The sequence below is a fragment of the Rhinolophus sinicus genome, linkage group LG03 (genome assembly GCF_036562045.2).
Source record: "Rhinolophus sinicus isolate RSC01 linkage group LG03, ASM3656204v1, whole genome shotgun sequence".
Classification (NCBI taxonomy): Eukaryota; Metazoa; Chordata; class Mammalia; order Chiroptera; family Rhinolophidae; genus Rhinolophus; species Rhinolophus sinicus.
Genome location: NC_133753.1, coordinates 165666643 through 165684736, shown reverse-complemented (window position 1 = coordinate 165684736; position 18094 = coordinate 165666643). Strand labels below are relative to the sequence as shown.

The 18094-nt window shown below is 39.3% G+C and overlaps 1 protein-coding gene across 1 annotated transcript in view; it reads right to left on the bottom strand.

Moving 5' to 3' along the window:
* LOC109453391 (chondroitin sulfate proteoglycan 4) overlaps positions 1-18094 on the bottom strand; it is a 56674-nt gene that overhangs the window by 20366 nt on the left and 18214 nt on the right. Inside the window, exons 5-8 of the mRNA XM_074329209.1 lie at positions 17460-17930; positions 14511-14687; positions 7726-7924; positions 4224-4355 (exon numbers count right to left, since the gene is read on the bottom strand). Of these exons, the coding sequence (XP_074185310.1) occupies positions 4224-4355; positions 7726-7924; positions 14511-14687; positions 17460-17930 (979 nt within the window). The remainder of the gene's footprint in view (positions 1-4223; positions 4356-7725; positions 7925-14510; positions 14688-17459; positions 17931-18094) is intronic.

The window sequence follows — 18094 nt, the reverse complement described above, 5'->3', positions numbered from 1 at the left end:
CTGCAGTCTATGGGAAAATTCCATTCCCTGAATTCATGTAACGCACCTAACCTGTACCCACTCACCAGAAACTTAGCACAGTACGTTTTGCATGATTACTGTGCTCTTAAGTATAATTCTCTTAATTCCCTAATTAGTAAGTCTTTAATTATTTCCTTGAGGATTGACGATCTTTTCTTATAGTTCTTGGTTATCTCCCACTAAGTCTTACAATATTTAATTCAGTGTTCCAAGACAAGCTGACTGAAAGTTTTTACAAATCTCTGCTCCAAACCTTTCAGCAACACACTGTGATTTCTTTCTGCTGTTTTCTCTCCTTCGATCCCCACCATGGAGGACAGATGGCCCATTGGTGAGACAGGATTCCCTTCATATTATGACCAAACCCCAAGGGTAGTGAAGTCACAGTTTGCTATGAATACCGTTCACTAATGGGATACTTAACTCTAGGTCTGTGTAAGCTTATATTCTAGACCAATTTGACAAAACTCTCAAGGTCAGCTCCTCAACACTCTCTGTAAAACGAGCCAAGTACAATTTGGATATGCAGAAAAACTAGGTCCTGAGGCCACTATGTTCCAACATGCCACTACTAAAGATAAACAAATACATTCAATAGTAGCATTCAAGGTGAAAAACTGTTTACAAAATTCCTTTCTGGGGAATAAATTATGCAGAAAGAAATAGAACATATGTATGTATGTGTGTGTATGTATATATATAGATATAGATCTATAGATCTATGCGTGTGTATGTGTATTTATGTATATGTAAATACAAAATAACAAAATGAAAATATACATTATATAGATTTTTTTTCTTTGTTCACACACAAAAAGTTCCTTTACAACTGTAGTCCTTCCTACTTTAAAATAACTGAGTTAAAGAATAACTTTCAAATTTGGCAGAGTATGGAAGCTATGGTTAACCTTAAAACATTCACCCACTAAGTATTCTTATAATTATTTTGGCTCAGCATACAAATTCTTACAAGTCTCAAGCCAGGGCCATATTTTAAGACTGAGTATGCAAAGGAGGCAAAACAGCATGGCCAAAGTCAGCCAGGCTGGCGGAAAAAGTCCAACCGGTATGGGATGAATGTGAGTAAAAATAAAATGTTGACTAATGCTGGCTTGCAATATTTCTCTAACCCAAGGGGGTAGAACACACAAAATTTCTACATAATCACTGCTGTTTGTTAAATTGCAATGCATATTTCCCTGGTTGAGTACATGAATCCATCATTAACATCAAGGAGACAAAGTAAGCAGCCGCCATGATGGCCCCATTCTCAGGAAACTGATATTCTAAAATAGAGACAGCCCTGGAACACAGACACACGGAAAGGAGAGGAGGCTGGGATTCAAGCACAGGATTTGAGGTTGAAGTTGGCACTACTCGTTTTTGGGGCTTTTGATTCCTAGTAGTTACATGACTTCAAGCCTTCCCAAGCGTCAGTGTTTTTTATCTGCCAGCTGGGGATGATCAAAACTTGTTCTTATATACATTATTTCATTTACATCCTTATAACATCCCAGTACAGTAGATAAAAAATATAAAGCACTATAAAAACACAGGTATCAATTGTATATTAATGTCCATTCTATAATTGGAATAGATTTTATCCTACTATAGTTCTGTAAAAATCTATAGTTCTATAAAAAGGAATCGATTTTCCCTGATATTTCAGAACCTATAGGTCAACTTGAGTCTGACTAGAGCAGCAGTAGCTGATAGTGGACACAGCATCATGCCCAGAGGCGGTACACAGCACACCTGCCTTCTCCCCCAGCCACAGGGCTGGCTGACCGACGAGGGAGGCAGAGGTCACTCAGGGCCTCCTTCCAGCAAGACCAGAATGGGGGGAGGTCCTGAGGGGAGAAGTAGAGTGGGGCATCTGTCATCATCATCCCCCACAGCTTTACACAGTTCCAGCACCAACATCCTCAAGTGGCTGGAGAAGAACAGGTGGAGGCAGGAAAGAGGACAAGGAAATGTGGTCATCAGAATCGCACCTCCACCAGGGACTTCTAATATGTAACAGAGAGGGCCTCTGCTTCTTGGGAATGTTAGGGTAGGAAAAACACCAAGAACAACTAGGCAACCCACACAGGCCATCCTGAACTCAAAAATCCCTGACTCCACAGTTCTCATTTCCACACCCACCCAAGTTGAGATTTTATCACATGCAGGAGCCACCTAATGGAAATGGATGTGAAAATCTAGCTTCCTTCCGACTGGCCAGGAGCTGAAGCTGAAACAAGTCACAGTCTGGGGATCGAGGGCAACACAGTAACCAAGAGTAATAGTTAACGTGGTAGGAGCAGCTCACTTTGACATCTGAGGACAATGCGCCGATTCCTGTGGAGAGTTCTCAGACTCAGGGAGGCCGGGGCACGACAGATTGGAAAGGGACACATTGGAAAGGGAAAGGAGTTGGTTACTCGGGACTGTGTCCAAAGGTTAAACAAAGGGCTATGAAAACTATATGCTTGGTACAGTTCCACAGAGGCGACAAGGGAATTTGGGCCCCTTTAATATATTCTTCTTGCTAAACTAATATTCTGCAAAACAGGCACCAGAAACTCCAAACTTTCTAAGCCGTAGTGGCTATAACATCCCTGTAATCCAATTCAAGTGTGTTCATTTACTAATCCAGAGTTTAGCCAGAATAGAGGAAAGGTATTTAATCTTTTGCAGCAATCAGATTTATTCTGATTTTAGAACACTATTTTATAGATATATTTGTCAGATGACTAAGGTGCAGTAGTTGGTTTGCTTATTTTTTAAAACAATAAATGGTATCCTAATCACCTTGAAAAATCAATAGAAGCAGCACACTTATTCTTATAGACAAATTATGGAACATAAAAAAGTTTTAGAATAGAAGAATCTGGGTTAACATACCCTTAATTAGATTTTGATAAGGTTTTTTTTCATGATCCCAAATGCTTAAGGCAACTCAAAATTTGAAAACTCATCCTAAACTTTGTTCTGTTGTGTTTGTTTGTTTTAAGTTATAAAGAGTTATTTTCCTCTAGGTCTACTAGAGAAGCACGTGAGCTTCCTCTGCCATTTACTGGTTGCCCAGCTAAGTTACATCATCTCTCGAAGCCACAAGTCCTGCCAGCTTCCTGTGGATTTATTACCTGCTTCACATGTATGTGAGGATTCAAAGACTAGTCCAGAGCCTAGCCCCATGGATCTCAATCCTGGCTGCACTTCAGAACTACTTGGGACTAAAAAAATTAATGATGGCCAAGCCCACTCCCAGAGACTCTCATTCAACTGGTATAAGGCACTGGTATTTCTAAAAGCTGTCCAGAGGTGGAGAACAACTGGCTAGAGTAACCATAATTAATAAAATGATTAGTGTCTTTCTCTATCTGTGTTTTACTGGTAATGCACGTCAATTAAACAAGTTACAATGCACAGACAGGACTTTTCTTTTTTTTAACTGAAATATAAATGTTATTGTTTCCTGTGCTGTATACCTGTGCACGTTTAAGTTCTTTTCTCTCCTTTTTTATTACATCCCCTGACATTGGGTAAATCTTTCCCTAGCCCTGTAATGAGGGTATTGAGTCAGAGATGCTGACTTAGATCTTTCCACCTCAGCCAGGCGGAGATTCTTGGCAAACAGCAGTCAGGAGTCTGCAGGCCCCTGAAGCAAGCACTTAATGAAATTCCCCCCAGTCCCCTGATGCACAGGGTTTTTATATTCAGAAAAAGAAAACCCCTAGATCTAGAAGGTCACCGCAGAGCCTGGTTCTCCTTGCTTCTTTAAGGACCCCAAGGAGAGAGTAAGAAAAACGTACACAGGGACTATAAAGATGTCGGCTGCAGTGGTTCCTTCTGCCATCACCCTTTACCGACATGCCCTGTTCTGAGGAATAGGAGAGGGGACATAGAGGAGGCAGAAAGACCCAGACTTGCTTTTGCTAAGTCCCTGCAAAGAGAGAATTTTTCTGGGACTTTATAACTGTTGGTATCACTCTATGGTTAAAGATGATGCTACCTGGGGTGTCAAAAAAATGTATGCATATGACTTGTATTCACCTTTTGTCAGTATATATCGAGTATTACAATTTTAACGCAGCTTTTTCCTTCCTTAAAATGTGTATACGATTTTTGGCACCCTCTGTATATACCATGCAGGAAGAACTTTCTAAATAAATTGAAAAACACTTAAGCCCAAACACTTACTCAAGTTAAAATCTTACCAGGAAAGATGCTCAGTCTTCTGTTCACTTCTAAGCTAATGATCAGTGCTCGAGCTGTGATGCTAAAAATTTGTCGCGGTGCAAAGTTCAAACCATCAGTAACTTGAAAATTAAAGCCTCCTGACATTGCTCCTTCAAAAGAAGAAATTACACTCTAGTCAATGGGTTGTTCTGCAAAAGTTACCCACTTTCACTCTCCCACCTGATCCCTCTGCAAAGCAACCCCTATCAATTGGAGAGTGTGTTAACAGTCACTGAGCTCACCAAATCAAATATTAGCAAAACATGAAGCTACAAAAACATCAATAAAGTTCTAAAATGCATATCCCTTCCCCATGCTATAATAAAAGAAAGCAAAGAAATTGCTCCAAGAAATTTCTTTAAAAGTTTAAAAAATATTCATTACTTGCATTTTTATTATTTGGAATCAATTTTTACCAGTAAAAGTAATGCATGCAAGTAACACACACACACACACACACACACACACTAGTGATTTCTGAAATATTGATAACACTGGATCATACTGAAAATCAAAACTAGCGGGAAGCAAATAACACCTAGCCCCACGCCCAAAAATAATTTCTAATTATTCATCTATTTCAAGCTGGCTGCTTGCTGCTAAGAGGGAAAAGGGCAAAGTGGGAAAAGATCCAGGCCCACTTTTTTCAAATTCCTGCAAGAGAATTCTACTCCCACACTTTAAGGCATTAGCAATATCAGTAAAGGTGTAAATCAACTTATGTGCAAAACAGACATTGAGACGGGCCCCCTATGGATCCATTTCCCGGGAGTGTTTTACCAATCTGTCTCACAAAGCACCAGGCAAGATCACAATGCAAAGAGCCTGACGTTCACATTCCCATCACCCTTTGAAAATGTTCATCCATCAGTAAATCTGGAGGCCCACAGGTCTTTGCATCATGTAATGGGTAAAAACGTCCTCTTTGTTGCCCTCAGGGACATGTGGCAAGGAACAAAGAAGGCATGGTCTGACTCCGCAATTACATACAAGTACTCCCTTAATAACATGATTTAATAAAGGGGTTGGCCCATGGCTTAACAGTCTCTCAAATCCCTGGTATGGAAGCATACCCTGAGAGTTCTGATTCCTCACAAAAAGGTTACAGACTTTAAAAAAAAGTTCCCAATACATTCAAGAGTCATCATTCAAAAAGAGAGAGAATTCTGAGTCTACCTAATTTTGCACAAGGGGCCACAACAAATTTGTTTGCTTGCTTGTTTTTATTAGAAATAGCACTTGGAAAGTTGTATTTAATTAAACATGAAATTAGGGAGAATATGCTTTCTGCCACTAGGCACTTTGAACATTTCATGAATTTGGAAATAAAATGGAAATGGAATCAAAAGGAATTATATCAAAACAAATATTAAAATAATATACTGGGTAGACCCTAACTATGATACTAATTATGACCAAAGAGAGGAAAGGAGGAAAACATAAAAGTAGGCGATTTTCTATTGTTCAATCTCAGATTTTCCTGACAGTACTTTCAGAAGAGCAACCTTAAATCACTTAGCCTCTCACATCTTGGCTTTATCAACTTACTTAGGTCGTTATGTGGAATATAATTAGATTAATGGCAGAGCACTTTGCAAATATAAAATGCTAAGAGACTCTAATTAAACCTAAGCCTTTGTTTGGGGCTGCTGATGGACAGACGTAGCAGGCAGAACCAGCTGGTTTCAGTAACAGACTCATCTGTAGCTGAGATCCAGCCACTTTGAGAGCTGTTATGGCCTCCACATCCATTTAGAAAATGTGATGGATTGGCTCTCAGAGACCTTGTCTTTAACTTTCCTTCCTGCTTTTGGGGGAGAAATTATTTCCTCTGCTCGCAAAGAGCAAATATGGACCTGGTAGTTGACAAATAAATTAATCCAGAGAGCTAATTTTTATTTGACTTCTTCATTGCAAATAGTAACCAGTTCTTCTCTTCATTGGATGGCAGCTAGTAGACAAAGCCCACCTTCTGGGTCAGACCACCTCACATCTTTCTGAGCCTCAGTTTCTTCATCTCTAAAATGGGGTCATTACTCCCAATGGTTCAGAGGACTTCTGCAGATTAAATGAAATGGATCATGTGAACTATACTTCTGCGGTGCCCTGCACGTGCCAGACTCATTCATCCTTTCCATTGCAAACTGTAGAGTTTTAGAAATTCGAAACTTCCCTTGCGCAAGTCTCTAGAGCAGTTCTCTTCATTTTGAAACTATGATCCTTTTATAAAAATAAAAATATTTCTAGGTCCTCAACTACTACTTGGATTTTTGCTATCTACTAATCAAAACCAAACATAATTGGTGGAAACCTCTTTTCAATTCAGTGCTTCTTTAAATGAATTGTATTTTATTAGTCAGCACATCTGCTCACATTTAAAAAACAGGAACACACATATGTGGAAAATATCATTCAGTCTAGAAACAATGCTTTGACACATATGCGTGTAGATTTAGGATCTTATTGCAATAACACTAACTCCACAGGCCCCCAAGCTACAGATCTGGAACCACTAGATGAGAGCATTCATGTAGTAAATTATTTTCAGATTATTTGGGGATTCTTTGCATTAACTGCAAAGATAGTCAGGAAACTACTACATTTGGAGATAGATGTTTAATCTTTACTTACTATGTTTTCAAAGAAGATCATTTAAAATGGCTGAAAAGATATGATTTTAGCTTTCGCGTCATGTACCCTGACCCACGTTCCCTCCCATTTCCTACTGCAAGCTGGGAATGGGCTGTTGCCCCTCTCAGGTCACTGACAAGGGCAGCCTGGAAACAAAGCCAAGCTGGGTCACTCTTTGTGCAGATTTACAGTGGCTGTTTGGCTTATTGATTTATTGACCGAAGGGAGAAAAAAGGCCTTTTAATGTCAGGGTCTCCTAGAATTACACTTACAGTCATTCATTCATTCATGTGTTCACTCATTTAACCAAGATGTTTGTTTTGGTCACTGATGTGTCCCTAGCATCTGGAATATTACCTGATATATAATAGGTATTCAATATTATTTCATTCTTTCAACACTTTTTTATTAAGCACCTACTAGGTCCCAGGCAGTGTTCTAGGTGCTGAGGATACAAGAGTGAACAAAACAAAGATCCTGCTCTTGTAGCACTTCTACTATAGTAGAGAAGACAAACAACAACCAAATAAACAAATCAATCTATACTAAAATATCAGGTCAGAGTAAGAGATGAAGGTTGACAGAGAAGAGACACTATTTTAGTAGGTGGTCAGGAAAGGACTGAGGAGCTTATATTTGAGCTCAGACCTTACATGATAATGTGAGTTAAGGTGTTTTAATGTTAGCTATTATTAGCCTTACCAAAATGTGTCACTTTTTAAAAAATTATAGTCTGAAGAGTTTTTAGATGACTTTCGATTTTCAGTCGGCAATGATTAGGTTTGCCTATCATGTTAACCTCTGATTGAAACACATTTTAGTTTCATATTGCTTTTCTCTATGACATACCATTGTGTACAAACACTAGCTGACCGTTGTTGATTTGAACCTGGGTGAAGTTCTGGATGCTTCGGCCAGGAAAGGACTTGAGCGCCAAATGTCCGTTGCTGGGTGGAGTGACCCAGTAGGCAAGGTCCTGTGGGGACGTGTCCCCATCTTCCGCACAGAGGTCATTGCTGGTAATCTCCGTGACAGAATTCACCCACACCTTAACAAGAAGAGAACCACAGATCTTGCAAAAGACCAATTCCAACCACATCACATCACATTAGTAAAGTGGATAGCTATGATATCTTGACCCTTGTCCAAAGATTTAAAAACTAAAGCAATGCACCAGAGTTTTTGAAGCATGAGGTTTCTTAATCCAAAACAGACATACAATTAAATGCCAGATGAAATGTAGGGCATGTTGTAGTGTTTATTTAATTTATGAGGTTTATGAGGTTTCAATAAAAAATAGAATTCATAGTTATTTATTCAAAATTAATTAAATTGCACATGCACTTATATAAAGCATAATAGCAATAAAAGCTGATAGTTACTAAGTACCTTCTGTGTGGCTGGCATATGTTACGTCCTATACATGGAATCCCAGCTAATCACAGAACCTACCTCAGAGGGTTGATTTAGGGATTTCTATTCATTACTTTAAGAAGTGAATGATTTCATCAGCTTTGAAATATTGGAGGAAAATACACACACTGCACATTTTTAATTCTCCTTTATCCCACCTGTGTTGCAGAAAGCAAATACCTGACTCTTAGGACCTTGCAGTGTTTGCTGTGCTGATAGTCCATCTGCAGTGGTTTCTGAGTAACAACCTCTGTTTTTCAATTACATCTAAAATCTATTTACATTGTCGGAGTATCTTATTTAAATATTCATTTTTTAAACTAAGCATCTACTATGTTCCCAGCAACATTCTGGAGGCTTGCAATACATCAGTAAACAAAACAGAATCCTGTCCTCACGCAGTGTACATTCCAGCAGGAGAGGATGAAGGAATATGGGGAAGAAACAATAGGCATAATAAAGAAATGAATTATATAATCTGATAGAAGACCACAGGCACTATGCAAAAAAAAATTAAATGAAGCAAAATGAGGGGTTTGAAAGTGGGAGAATGTTACGTAGGGGCTTATTTGGTGAAAATCAAAGGCAGTGGCGATCTCTAGGGGAACAGCATCCAGAAAGAGGGAAAGGCACTAAGTGGGAGCGAGCCTCCTCTGCATGAGGAGCAGCAGTCAGTGTGGTGGGAGCAGAACAAGCAAGGCGAGGAGTAAAAGGGGATGCGTCCAACAAGGAATGGAAGGGCCAATCCTGCAGGTCAGGAAGGCCACTGTGAGACCCTCAGCTTTTCTTCACTGTAGCGGGGAATCATCGCAGGGCTTTAGGTGAGGACTAACCTGGTTTGACTTAGGTCTTAACAGAATCCTCTGGCTTCTGTGTCAGGCATAGACTGTGGCAAGGTGAGGGTGGAATCAAGGAGACCAGATAGGAGGTGACCTCAACAATCCCAGAGATGAGAGAAGGGATTGGCCACAAGGTATAGAGGTGGTAAGCAGTGGTCAGATTCTGGGTGTATGTGGAAGGTGATGCCAACAGAGTGTCTGACAAATTAGCTGTGGTGAAGTGTGGAAGAAGGAAAGGTGGCAAGAGTGACTCCATGGTTTGGGCTCAGCAACTAGAAAGATAGTTACCGTCAACTGAAATGAGGGGAGCTGCAGGTAGAGTGGATATGGGGAGCAAGATCAGGAGTTCAGTTTTCAACATGTTGAGTTTAAAATGCTTATTGAGACATCAAATCATATTTTATGGAACTAAGTTGTTTTGAGTTTCTATAATCATGCAGTCACATGATATTTCACTAATACTAAAATATCTTGGTGGCTTTATCACTAACTAAATTTTCACATTTCTATCTATGTTTGTAAATGTCTTCCCCACAGAAACACAATGCACATTCCCAAGCTTATGTCATTCTTTGCTCTCTGACTAGAACCTTATCATCTTCTACACTTGTTACCAACTTTTTAAAAAATTCAATCCTAAGCATTTAATAGATTATCTCTCTGGTCTAAGGGGCTGTTTTCCTCAGCAGCACAGGCAACTTATGAAATAATTTAATTCATGCCCATTCATCAGCCAATAACCATTTAAACACAATTTGAGAAAGGGAGACAAGAAAGCATATAGGATTCAATATTTTCATATGAGGCACGATATGCCACTTTAGCTGTGTAACCTTGGGCTCATTTCTGTTCTCTGTACCTTAATTTTCTCATCAGTAAACTAGGAATGATAGAATTATTATGCATAATAAGTGAGTTAGGATATGTAAAGTACTTAGGACATGCTTCACCGGGCACACAGTAAGCATTCAATAACCATTAGCTTTATGTTACCCATCTTCATCAGCTGTGGTTCTGAGGATGAATGTGATTTTTAAAACTACTACTTAAAAGTCATTTGTAGCATGATGCTAACCACTATTACGGCCATTCCATAACATGTACTGCAGATTTTCTTTAATCCCACAGCATTCCTTCAGAATTTGGGGTGAGTAGTTTATCTGTTTAATGATCTTGTTGTCAAGGAAGCTCCTGTATCTTGGCCTTTGGAACATGTCCACTGAGGATTTTCCAGCTTTAAACTCTAAGGACATCAATTTTTTAATAGCTACCAGAAATTCCAATCAACCTAGTGTTCAAATTATAAGGTTTGGGCCTTTAGTTAACCCACGAAGTTCTACAGTTTCTATAAAATACACAAGATGGATTGTTTAACAAAATCCCAATCCCACTCATTCTATTTTTTCACTTTTTATATTTTTAAATCCATCCATGTACCTTATTCTCATTTCTTCAGGAACTCAAACTGATTTGGAAATGTACTGCCATTTCTCTTCCCATGACTCTAGATACTCATTTTTTCCAACACCATGTATCCAAAGGCTGGACGGGGCATGTTTTCCACTGTATTACTCTTTTGTGAAACACTGATTTTGCCCCCTCTTGCCTCTGGAATATACCATCTTCCAAAACAAATGGAAAACCTGACACTCGAGACAAGAGCTAGTAACTTCAGGTCTTTATTTCCACTCAACCAAATTTAGTTCTGTTAACAGCCCCATTGCGTTGGGTGAGACCTGATTTAGTGCCCAGTCTTTGGTGATAAAATTTCAAATAGGTGGGAAGAAGGAAAACAAAGGCCCCGAACTTGAATTCAGGTTTAAAAGTGACCCAAAGCCCCAGAAATCATGGTTTAAGGAATAAATATCTGAAATAAATTGATACTTATTCATTGAAATAATGTATTTTTAAATTCACCTTTGACTGAGGCTGGTGAGATTTAGAAACCTAATTATAATTCAATGTAACCCTGATTGTGACCCTAATATTTAAAAAACCCAGACGTTTGGTTTAAGTTTCATCTGAGGGTTGTGAAATGTTCATGAATTCATTCTCCTACTATTTGATCCTTCCAGGTCTTCAGTCATCCTTTCAGATTTTGCTGCCCGAAATTCTTCTGCTGTCTCTAGCTCTCAAAGCTCTTTTTAGTGATGACAAACGCTTATCAGAAATAAGCACGTGATTCTATTTTCAGTGCAATAAAACAACGAAACAAAATGTACAGTATTCTAGAAAGCGAAAGTTAGAAAATAGGAAAATGAAGCCCCCTTGTGGACACAAACATCCCTTATACGGTGTGCACAGAAATCACTGTTCACACTTGAATACAAAAGTACGCAGTAGAACATATTTCAGAGTAAAAGGCAAAGGATTCTCCCTAGGCAGTCTAACTCCAATTCCTAATTCCAATTTGTCATACCACTGAATGGCCTTGGAGATCAGCCTGCTAAAGACCTGTGGCTTAAGGAAATCTTGTTTAAAGTACTTCAGGAGAAAGTAATGTACCTGAATTGCTAGAACAGAGTGACTCGTATTCATATTTCTGCCTGTGAACGCCCTTCCACAGTCTGAGATGCAGCTCCATCCACCCTCAACACTCGCATTTCCTACTCTCAAGTAGACTGAGGATTACTCTTTTTTCCACCTCCTTCAGGCTCTGATGGCAAGTTAGGAGAGTGGGGGTCATGCGGGATAAACTGAAGGCCTTGAGAAAAATGCTGTTTGAAAAGTCAGAGATTAATAATAATAATAATAATAATAATAATAATAATAATAATACAAAGGCCTTATAAATTCATATTTTGCCACAGACTCTGCCACTATCTAACTTTGTCATTTTGGGCAAGTTACTGAATTTCTGGAGCTTATATTCTCTCTTCTTTAAAATGGGAATAAGAGCAATACTTGCTTTATCTACTACACTAGGTCCTTGGACTTCTTAACTGTTACTGTGAAGGAAGAGGCAGTAGAGTGTCATGATTATGGGCAAAAACTTGCATCCTAGCTCTGCTACTTACGGTCTACCAGTGGCTCTTCCGCGTTTGACCTTAGGCAAGTGTCTAAGCTTCTCTGTGCTTCAGATTCCTCATCCTTAAATTAAAAGTGGTGTCTCAAAGCAGCTGAAGGTTAAGTGAGTAAATAAATGTACAGTGTTTAGAACAATGTCAGGCACAGAGTAAGTACTATGTAAGCATTAGCTAATAGTATTAAAAATTATCAGTTTGTGAGGACGCCTTGCAATACATCCAACACACACAGTCTTGCCAGGAAGTTTTCAATTCTCATTTGCCAGTGTTGTTATATATTCTCATGGATATGACAGAAGTATCACATACCAACAACAACAAAAATTAGGGTTAGAAAGTAAAGAATGTCTTAGACACTGTAAAGTGCCTACACAGGCTCTCAAAACTAGCAAGACCAATTCCTGGCTGCCTCTTGACTTTTTCTCATCAAGTCTAAATTATGCTGAAATTGATAACAGACGTGATTATATCATAAATTTCACTGCACTAGACTTCATTATTCTACATGCCTTACCACAATTTCATTCACATTATACTATATACGTGTAATAGGAAAGCAATATTATAATTTTGTGCCCTGGTCTACATCCCTTTATCTTCAAATGTTTACAATTTTTATAATTTATTATGTTCTTCCTTTTTTGCTATTTCCTCTCCTCACCATGACTTTGGGCCATAATAGCAGTACCGAAAGTGAATTAGCCAGTTTTGCAGACAATGTACCTGTACCCAATGTACCCTCCATCCCCACTTCCTCTCCTTCAGGAAAAAACAGGGCAGATAGGCAGCATGTGGGCAGGAAGGGTTGACCTGGGGGAGGGCAGGGAGAGCTATGGAGATGGGCAGTTGCAGAGAGACTTAAAAGCTGAGGGCAACAATCTGACCCCACCCCCAAGCCCAAACACAGAGACCTCCTCCACGTTGTAAAGTATCCTGATGAAGGGGTAGCTGATGAATGAGTCCACAGGGGGATTATTTGTGTGAGGGGCCGAGGATTCTCTCAGAAATGCAGCCATACTAAAGGAAGAAAGCCAAGACAAAAGCCTGGTCTCTGAAACATGGGCCAATGTTGGGGGAATTGACAGTTTATATTTTCATTGACTCATTCCTTCAACAAATATTTCTTTCTCACTGTGTCAGACATTGCTGGAGACCATGAAAAGAGGCATGAACAAGCCATTAGGCTCCCATACTGTCACTCTGTCCTGAGCCTGTCATTCAGCCATCTCACAATTCCCTCATCTATCCAATGAGGGAAATGATAGAACATATCTCAGTGAGCTATAAGTTCTTAGAGCAGTAGCCGGCACATAACGATAGCTAACACTTATTTTTTGAACACTTAATATTATAACAGCTATAATTATTCTCCAAGCCAGAACAGTGGGTTCAATCCTTAGAAGATAGGACAGTAAGAAGGGGTGAGTTCAAACCAAGAAAATCTATTAAATGCAAGCTTTGGGATACTTGAATATAAACCAGCACCGATGGGATCACCAGCACGGACACGGGTAGTGCTGGTGTGGCAGGAAATGGTGTCGTCAGAGACAGAGGCTTCCTGTGCATCAGCCCCTTTGTGTGGGCAATAGAAGCCACACCAGCAGATATTACTGCAGGGCTCCACATCAGGAGAGGAGCAAAATGATGGATACCATGTGGCAGCTAAGACATTTATCTGTGAGTGCTTAAGAACACCCCTAGAGGATTTCTCAGAAAGAGTGGAGGGTGAGAGAAGCTCCCAGAACCAGCAAAACACATGACTGCATGGCAGCCTTATTTTACTCTAAAACTGGTATGGCCTTGGAGTTTTTTAGTAATAATAGCTACCACTTATTGAGCCTTAACCACATGGGAGAGCTTTACTATCATTTTATCATTCAATCTTCATAACTCCGCCTCCATTTTCCATTACCTAGATGAGAGCAAATTAAAAGGCTAAATAACTTGCCCAAGGTCACACAGCCAATAGTGGGGAGCTGCTTCTTACCCAATCTGTCTACAGCAGAGCCCACTCTGTTAACCACTACGTTTCCAACCTTGCAGGAGGCTGTATTTTGCAAGTGCATACACCTTCCTAACCAAACCAGAAAAGGTCATGCCTCAGGAAATACAAAGTGAGTGCTGCCCATTCAGGAAATAAAATATGACAGTAACTCATTGTGATTCATCATCTCTCGATAGTACCCAGCAGAATATCATAGCAATAACTGTCATTCATTTTAAACCAGTAGGAATCTGTCAACTGGACATACATAGTCATGTGTCTTAACTATTTAGCATTAGGAATAACACAAAAGAAAATCAAAGTAGTAGCCCTACCATTATTTTCATAAATCAAAGAGCACGGAGCACTTACCTGGAGGATTTTATTGGCTGTTATTACGGGAGCCTCATCATTTATTGATTCCACAGTCACAAAAAGAGTTTGGGGAAAACTCTGTTTTCCAAGCTCTGAGCTATTTGCAAAGATGGTGAAATTGTCAAGAAGTTCCTCGCTATCATCATGAACATAGTAAATCAATTCATTTTCCACCTATTACCAACAACAAAAAATCACCGACTTACTAAAATGTGATGTGAAAATATGAATAAATTGCTACAAGAGAAATCCTAGTTTTTTATATCTCTCTAAAACCAGATGTGTTCGTCTCATGAAATTTGATCCTGACGATCAGAGTGCAAATTATGATGGATTGTATAGTTTTTATGAAGAGATGCTGCATTCTAGAAATAAGTTTAGGGAGGAACAGAGTGATCAAGCAATATGAGGCAGTAAAGAGAATGCTGGACTGGTCATCAGAAGGCCTGAGTTCAAAGGCTATGTCTAACACTAAAATATGTTGTAGGTAAGTGATATAATCTAACCTTTCTTCCAATGGAACAACATCCACTAAAATTCAGACTCTACTTGTTTATTCAGAGTGACTAATTTTTGAAGTTGTGAATTACTTGGTTGGACAAGTCAGAATGTTATATTTGGAAGGCTCTGAAGCTTCCAAACAATGGTTGGATATCTGTTCTTTGGAGACATATGGGCCAGGGCAACTCTTAAGTTTCCCCAGACTTCTCTTTTCTGAGTTAAGCGAGAATTATTTCCTTAACTGTTCTTTGTATGAGAGGTGACACCTGCTCCTTCCCAATCCTGTTTCTCCTCCTTCGGAATAAAATCAATTTTTGGCCCCTCTCTTAATAGATGTTACCCAATATTAGCTACCATATATCTCCTGTGGACAGAATATAATGAAATATATTGGAAACAAATTATCATGTCAAGGTACATCTACCTCACTGTAATAAGCCAAATGCAAATATTTACTTTTATCCCTATTAGATTTCATTCTTCTAATTTTCATTCTGAAATGATCATCCAATGAATTTAATTGTTCCTCCTGGATTTGTAATAACCGCAAATTTGATCAGCATGCCTTCCATGTCTTTAAGGTTCTGATGGAAATACACAAGAGCACAGGATCAAAATCAGAGCCCAAGAGAATTTTAAAGCTAGAAGGGAACTTGGCTTCAGTGAGTCTGTGACCCTAAACATACAACAGCAGAGAACTTTCAAAGCCCAACAGGCGTAGTTGAACTTCTGAAAAAGTCCCTGGGGTTGTTTGTTTTGATAAAATACAGCCAAAAATTTTAACAGTTCAACTTCACCCACTCGTATAGTACACTTCCTTTGAGCAAAGACTTTTGATCTCTCAGAGGTGTTTCTGAGAAGAGTTGAAAAGTTCATGGGGAATCTCAAGGGAAAGTTGTGGCTACTCATATACAGGTGTGCTGAGAATTTCTCTGGAGTTCCGTGGGCAGAGGAATTCCAGATCACAGGCTGACCACATGATCTTGGATCATGCTCTTTTAAGCTACTTGAAAACAAACATGAAAGATGGCATGGATCAGAGGGCAAGATAACTTTTAATCTAACATGTTTTAGGAACACAGCATTTAAACAGAAGTCACTTCCTTAGTATTTTTCCTGAGAAAATTCATCATTTCCTCAATGGAGTGTCACTCCCCCAAATTACACACCGTTTAATAGGTATTAATCTAGAGGCCAAGGAGAGAGTCTGGTGGGACTTGATCTAGTCCTAGACTTCTAACACTAGAAAAACATCTGCTGACCTGAAATTAAAGGATATAACAAATTTACAGAAAATCTTACAAGATTAAAAAGTATTCAGTCCCCTGTCACCAGTCATGTTCAGGGGCATGTTGTGTCACTCCTCTGCTTACATACCCCCTCCCTTATTGCTCCCCACCTCACTCAGGGTCAAAGGTGAAGTCGAAGGCCCTCCCATAACCTCATCTACTGCTCTCCCCACATGCATGCAACTCCAGCCACACTACACTCCTTGCATGCTCCCCACACAGAGCTTTTCACTTGCTCTTTTTCCGTATTCACCTAGTTCACCTAGGAGCTTATAAAGGAAATGATGGAGATCTGCCAGCTACTTTTCAATATTTAAAAAGAGTAATGGAAATCATTCTTTTACTTACAATAAGAAAGCAGTCTCACAATAATACCATTCTAGCCCAAAGCAAAGAAACCTGATAGCAGCCCAGGGTTGACTCTGGTTATTTTATGCTGATTGGACACCAGATTGGCAATTGTGTCCAGCTGCTTTATTGCAGGGGTTGAGCCATTGTAGCCATTGATAGCGCTGTGCTTGGCATAGAGCATGGCACAGAGTATGCACTCTATCTGCGTCTGTTGATTAAATAAGGGAATGAATGAATGCAAAAATCCACTAATGATTAAAGCATGCCTGTGTTAAATATCTGGATGTTATACTTTGAGAAGGATGTTGCCAGTGTGGAGTTCCTCCAGAATTGGGCAGACAGGATGCAGCAGGGGCTAGAAACCCAGGGCATATGAGCAAAAGCTAGAGAAACTAGAGATGTTTCACCTAACAAAGATAAAACCCCAGGGAATTTGATAACTTTTTCTTTCATAGATTTAAAGAGCTTTCATGAAAGGAGTTATAATTTGTTCTGCAAGCTACCAGAGCCAGGACCTAGGTGAAGTTTTTAAGTGGCAGATTTCAGCTCAGCATAAAGAACTTTCTAACAAATGGAGTGTTTTTAAACTGGAAGGGCCCATCTCAGGAAGTAATTTCTCCATCACTTAAAATATTTTAGCAATGGCTAGATATGGGGTTACTGTGAAAAGGCTTGTAGGATCTGTTAGGAGGTTGAACTAGATACCCTCTGAGGTCCCATCATTTCTAAGCGTTGATGAATCTAAATAACAATTAATTTTTTTCTCTTATCCAACATACCCAAAATATTAACTAAGAGTCATTACCTGTTTCCTGGTAAATTTCATTAGCTTTACTCTTGGAAAATGAGAATTTTCAATATAACCATGTTTTGGTGGTTTCAGTAAAACAAATTCACAGTCAAATCTCTCAAAATATTTGCTTGGAATTTTGAGGTGGTCTTCCAGAAGTGCTTTGTGACCACCTTCTTGGATTGTGAAATTTTGTACCTCCAGAGGAATCCGCTTAGGGATGATATCCACCAATATTTCAACTCCCCTCACAGCTTGGAAACCATTCAACACATCCAGTAAAAAACGGTCCTGTTGTTGGTCCGGAGCTGTCTGCACATAATGGATATTACCATCATCAATGTCTTGTTGTGTAAAAACCAAAGGGGACTTTGCATCTGCACCTAAGCTGCTTTCTTCTGGTAAAGATTTTTGGAGGTAGCCATGCATTGGTGGAGTTCTGACAATGAAGGATGTCTCAGGAGGAATATTACCTTCATGCACAGCCTTGAGTTCATACATACAACACAGACACAAAAAGAAAAACACATTAATGCATGTAAGAATCAAGACCCTGGAACCACATTTTTTTCTATTAATGCCCACAAATGGCTTATTATAATCAGGGTTGATACACGTAGTTTAAGCCTGGGTCTGTTCCGGTGACTGTG